The sequence below is a fragment of the Vombatus ursinus genome, unplaced genomic scaffold, assembly GCF_900497805.2.
Source record: "Vombatus ursinus unplaced genomic scaffold, bare-nosed wombat genome assembly UNPS02014784.1, whole genome shotgun sequence".
Lineage (NCBI taxonomy): Eukaryota > Metazoa > Chordata > Mammalia > Diprotodontia > Vombatidae > Vombatus > Vombatus ursinus.
The window spans coordinates 16760050-16766049 of record NW_020954562.1 but is presented as its reverse complement, the minus strand read 5'-3'; the positions used below and the strand labels follow the sequence as shown (position 1 = coordinate 16766049).

Below are 6000 nucleotides of genomic sequence, written 5' to 3'. Positions count from 1 at the left end.
CGACAGATTCTGAACTAGGAAGCCAAAAGGAGGAAGAGGCTGATTCCCTCCCTTCCAGCACCAGCTACCGTGACATCACTTCCTACGTCAACCCCGTTTCCCTGGCAACGACCCGGGATAAGAAAGACCTGGTGGGCGGGAGTATTGAGGAGGGGTGGGGAAATTGGGGTGAGCGCGAGGCCGGTTGTTGTGAGTTCACTTCCTCCGCTCCGCCTGTTGCGGAGCAACTGGCTGCTCCCACCCTCTCTCCCGCCTCTACTCTGCGGGGAGAACTCAGTCCAGCGTGTGCCGCAAGGCCAAGGCCAGCGTTGAGCAAGGCTGTGGGGAGAGGGGACGACCTCCCTCGGTCCCTCACACGGACTCTGAGCCTCACCCACCCACCACTCCCGCACCTCAAGTCAGACCTGGGAGCCACCGCGGGACTGGGTACGCGGCCCGGGACCCCGGCCTCGCGGGATCTCTGTGGCGGGGGGGACTGGCGGCCCGGGAGACACCCAGTGCTCTGCACCCCTTAGAGCGCTCCGTAACCGGGAGCTTCTGTGGTTAGGTGGTGGGCTCGGGTGGGGGACTAGATTGGCGCCCGGGATGTGTAGACCAAATGCCCAGGACAGATGCACTGAGCTTCGGATCTTCAGGGTCCTCATCTGCAAAATAGTCGGTACACTCCTCTCCCAAGGTTTGTTGTGAGGATCAGATAGGAGCATGGTAGAAATGCATTGCTCCCCTTTCTTGGGCCTGTGAGTTCCTAAATAGGAAGAACTCTGAAGAAGAAAATCCTTTTACCCCTGCATATCTGCACCTGCTTGACCACTCAATGGAATTGCCTGAGGCACTGAAGTTCTAGGACCTCCCTTCCCCGCCCCGAAAAGTATGGGAGGCGGGACTTAGAGCTAGCTGTGTCTTATTGGCCCCGAAGTTACTGTATCCACGAGATGCCCCTCTGCTATTTTCATTGTTACCCAGAGCACACGAGGATCTTGGAGGTCATCCAATCCAGCTTAGAGGAAGAAAGGGGGGCAGCATCATAAGATGGAAAGAGCACTGCTTTTGAAATCTGAGTTAAAATCCCACCACTACCATTACTTGTCCTTGTGAATTTGGTCGAGTCAGTCTCTGGGGTTCAGTTCCTTTATCAGCAAAATGAGGGAGTGTATTAGGCTATCCTGTTAAGTCCTTTTGAGCTGTAAGTCTCATGTCCTATGAAATCCAGACACAGAAAGGGACTTGTCTAAGGTCACAGAGTCAGGTAGGACAGGCCTCAAACCAGCTAACAAGTCTTAGATGCAGAAGTTTATCAGATCATACATTGAGAACTGGAAGGAATCTCAGTTTCAACTCTCATGTTTTTTTGGTTTTGTTTTGTTTTTTAATCAGTGAGGAAACTGATGATCAGAAAATTCAGATGACTTCAAGATCACACAGGTAGCATTTATGAGAGCCAGGATCCAAAATCACTTAATCTTTAACACTGTCTATTCCAAGCAATACCTGAACAAGAATTCTCTCCACATCATTTCTAACAAATAGACATCCAACCTTTCATTTGAATCCATTTCCTCTGATTCCAAATGCAACATTTTTCCCACTGAAGAGATTACTTACAGCATGACTAATAGCTCACATTTATATTGTTCCTTAACATTTGCAAAATTTTACATTATTATCTCATATGAACTTTACAATGACACTGTGAGATAGATACTTTCATTTTCTCCATTTCATGGATGGGTCAACTGAGTTTCAGAGAAGCTAATGATTCAGTGAGGGATTTGAAAACATTTTTTCTTGACTTAAAATACAGCAGAGCAGTTATGCCAGTCTTTTTCTCTACTGAGGCCCAGAAAGTCAAGTGATTTAAAACTCCCAGGCATAAGATTATAGAGTCATAGATTCAGTGCTGGAAGGGACCTTAGACATATAGAACAACCTTTTCCTTTTATAGGTAAGGAAATGAAGGCCCAGAGAGGTGAAGTGATGTCTAACTCCAAGTCAAAGGATGATAAATAGGGTTTTTGACATTGAAGGGACTTTGGAAGTCATCTAGTGCAACTCTCATTTTATCCAAGGAAGAAATTTGGGGTCCCGAAGAGTAGAAATGACTTTTAACTATTTTAGTAGCAGCCAATAATAGAGATGGCTCCTCCTTATAGGAGGGTGCCCAGTAGGGCTATTAGTACAGTTAAGAATTAGGCATAATGAGCTTTTTTTTTTTTCCTGGAGGTAGTGGATATTGGAGGTATTCAAGTAGAAGTTGGATGAATGCTTGTCGGAGATGTTATATGACAAAGTAATACATTGGAATAAATGATCACATAGATCCTTTCCAGTTGCAAGTCTATGAGCAAGGATCTTGAAGGTATTCAGAGCTGGAAGAACTTTGGAGATCTACTCCAACCACCATTTTATGTGAGGAAACTAAAGACCAGAGAGGGGAAGTCACACTTGCCAGAAGTCACAGCTAATAAATGATAGAACTTGCATTAGAAGCCAGGTTTTAGAATAACGAGTATTAAGTGCCAGAAGGTATCAGATAATTTAGTTCAGTGAGGAAGAACCGTGGTCAAGATAAATAAAATGATTATTAACTCATCATCGGATTTAGAACTGAAAAGGACTTTGAAGACTAGTACAGTTTCCTCATTTTGCAGAGACCCTGCAGCTCAGAGAGCTTGAGTGACTTTCTCTAAGATAGTAAGTAACAGCTGAAACTGGAATTTAGGTGTTCTGACACCAAGTTCCAGCATTCTCATCTTTCCACCCTATGTTTAATGGGAAAGATGAGTAAACTTTCTGTTAAAGGTTACTTTTCTGTTCCTATCTGCAGACCCCTTACATTTTAGATCTTTTGTCTAACACATTTCATAAATGATAGGAAATAGAATGAAGGATTTTGAAAAAAAGTAATATCTTAAAGATTGTGTTTGTCTTTCAAAAGACCTGGGGGTAGGTGGGGGTGGTGAGGAACATTACCTTTTGTGTTGCCCTAGAATTAAATATTTCACATAAAAATTTTTATGTCAGTCTTTCACAATTAAGAGTATAAGGAAAGAAATACTGTTTTGCAGTTACAAGTTCTACTGTAGGTATAGTTCAGTGATTTATTATTTCTGTATTCTGTTGTGGGGCATGAATTAGAAAGGGGATCATATTAGATGTAATGTAGGAACAAATTTTAAATCCCTTAAACAAATCTAGTACTTTAGTCCACTCCTCCTTTTCTAAAGAATTGGTTTAGAGTTGACTTTTTATTATTTTTAAGCCTTTGTAAGAAGGCTATAGATATATTATTAAAATATAATTTTGTTATTTTTAATTATGTCAAAGGGAGGCAGCATTACCTAGTGGGTAGACATCTAGTTTTGGCATTAGCCGGATTTGGTTTCAGTCCAGCATCTAGCATGTACTAGTTATGCCACCATGGGCAGATCCCTTAACCTCACAGCGTGCCAGGCAGTTCTCTAAGACCTAAGATTCAGTGATTAATCCACATTGGTGAAGGCGATATTTCCCACTAAGAATTCCAATACTAGGATTTTCTTCCACTTATAAAATTACGGGTCCAGACCAGAAAAATAAAAAAGATTGTCAAATATAAGTATGTTCCAAATTTTCAGATGAAGTTTATATATAATGTATGTATCAACTGAACTAAAAAAATGTCTCAAATCTAATTTTGCTCTTATCTCCCTATATTTTAATTCCCAGCATAGATTGAATCAACATTCTCAGTACTGGCATTGTGTTAACTTAAAGAAGAAAAAAACATTAACATCTATATTTAACCTATTACAAAATCACCATGTCTGATGAATTGTGTGGCACTGTTTTGGCCTATTCCAAGAGTCCAAAAGTCGCCACAAGAACTACTTTCCAGGTAAAAATAAATTCAGTTATTTTAAATTTGTATTAAATTTATATGTGAAACAATGAAAAAGGGATGATAATAACTTGAATAGACTATGGGGAGTGTTTCAGCACAAGGGGTAAAACAGACTGTAATGTTTGACTAGCAGAGAGCTGGCTCAGGTTCCTTGAGGATATAAAGCTGATAAAACAACTGATGGCTTAGCAGCATCAAGGACTGTTACCTCACTCCCTCCTCAACATTTGCTTGGTAGGGAATGTGACAGCATTGCGGGGATTGATTAGAGTTAGCTAGGACCAGGGTAGAATGATTTGTTAAAGGGACAGTTATGAAAGGGAGGTGAAAGAACCGTGGAAGAGGAGGATGATAAGAATTATAGCTACTATCAAAAGATAAGGAAAAGTTAAACTACAGAGGAAAGTAGGTCCAAGTATACTCCTACTCTGCACATAACTCAAAACAGGAGTTTTAGGAAAGGTTTTTAGAACTGAATAATAGCAACATGATGCAAAGAGGCGTAAGCAGAAATAAGAGGGAAACTGTAGCAGATCAAGGAACTTCGTATGAGTGAATTGGGGTTAAGGGGTATAATAGTAGAATGTCTTGAGCTACAGAATGCTTTAGTTGAAGTAAATCATTCATCTCTGTGAAACTCCCCATATTCCAATACAGATACACTTATAAAGCTGCATCTCAGTTTTGGTTACCTTCAAGGTGGTCTGAAGTTGTCACCATGAGTGGTGTTTATATGGAGGAGCATCCTTATTTGAATTAAGAAATTCATCTATTTTTGTAGGTATTTGTTGATTATTTTGGCTGTAATATTACTTCCAACTATAAACATTTAAAATATTAATGAATTAATATTTACATCAGGTTTCTAAATACCTTTTTTACATAAAGCTTAAGGATCTTGTTGCTGATACCTAGTGATTTTTAAGTTTTCTCCAATGTAGTTCACTGCATCTGTGGACTAAGCCTTTAAAAGCATAATATCCATCAAGTCCATATCTGTAACAAAGAGACAAAAACTCAAATTTCTTCCTGAGTTTAGAGCAAGTTGGTTCTAGCTTCAAGCCCAAACTAGAAGAAATTTATTGGAAAAGCATCTTTTGTTCTAGGAACAAATTTATATAAAAGAGTATCTAGATATGAGACCTTCATATTTGAAAGGAAACTTATTGAATTATATCATTTCAGGATGAATTACAGAAAGCAGTTTCAGCTCGTACAGCTCGACAACAAAGTGAAGATTACTCAGATGATTTTGACAGTGATGATATTGGTATGCTAGTCAATAGAAAAAAATAGTCTCCTTCCTCTCTCCCTTCTTTGCATCCAAGCTACAAGAATCTAAATTACACATAGAATTATGCCAATCTAATTGAACAACATAGGCTTATCCCTAACATTTTGCTAAAGACCTTCTTCTGATTTTCTTTGACGTTTTAATGATCTTAGATATGTAGTGGGGGGGGGAGTGTAGAGAAAGATGTTTGCTCTGAGGCTGGAGGGCTAAGAGGCAGCTGAGAATTCATCTGTTCAATGTTGTAATCCTCTCAAGCTAAAGGAAAAGAATTTCCAAAAGGTAAATATATATTCCTACACTTGGAGTGATAATCCTTGAGTCTTTTGAACCAAATTTAAACAACAATTTTTGTAGGAAAGGTAAAAATGATCAGGCCAGTGAAATATAAATACTGGTTTTCAAGTTTGTTTTAATATTTATACATACCTGGCTTTACCCAATAGAATTGTTTGTGAATTTAATTTTTAAGAATTGAAAATTATTTTAAATGTACTATAGGACATCACTATTTTTAGTGATCCTGTAATATAAAGGTATCAAACTTGCAACCAGTGGGTTCATGAGGCCTACATTCCTGAAAGCAGCTGAACCAAATTAAAATGTAATTGGGAAGTATTTAACAAAAAAATTAAACTAATAGTAAGCCCTAGGTAAGATATTTTAAAACTAAGTCAATATATAACTACAGGGATCCTCCCTTACAGATTAGTTACCTGTTTCTATTTGAGTTTTGACACCACCACTGTAATAAACCTTTCATGAATTGTGAAACTGCCATAAGACAGCTGAACACCACAAAATTGAACTTGCTTCAGTGGGACAGATT

General features: G+C 39.2%; 1 protein-coding gene across 3 annotated transcripts in view; it reads left to right on the top strand.

Annotated features, from left to right (window-relative positions):
* The first annotated feature begins 202 nt into the window (after positions 1–202).
* MAP9 (microtubule associated protein 9) overlaps positions 203–6000 on the top strand; it is an 80689-nt gene continuing 74891 nt past the window's right edge. For 2 of the 3 annotated variants that reach the window (XM_027866949.1, XM_027866946.1), the window contains exons 1-3: positions 203–426; positions 3706–3874; positions 5066–5150. In XM_027866949.1, the coding sequence (XP_027722750.1) occupies positions 3800–3874; positions 5066–5150 (160 nt within the window). In that variant the 5' untranslated portion in view covers positions 203–426; positions 3706–3799. The remainder of the gene's footprint in view (positions 427–3705; positions 3875–5065; positions 5151–6000) is intronic. The other variant, XM_027866947.1, reaches the window with a different exon arrangement.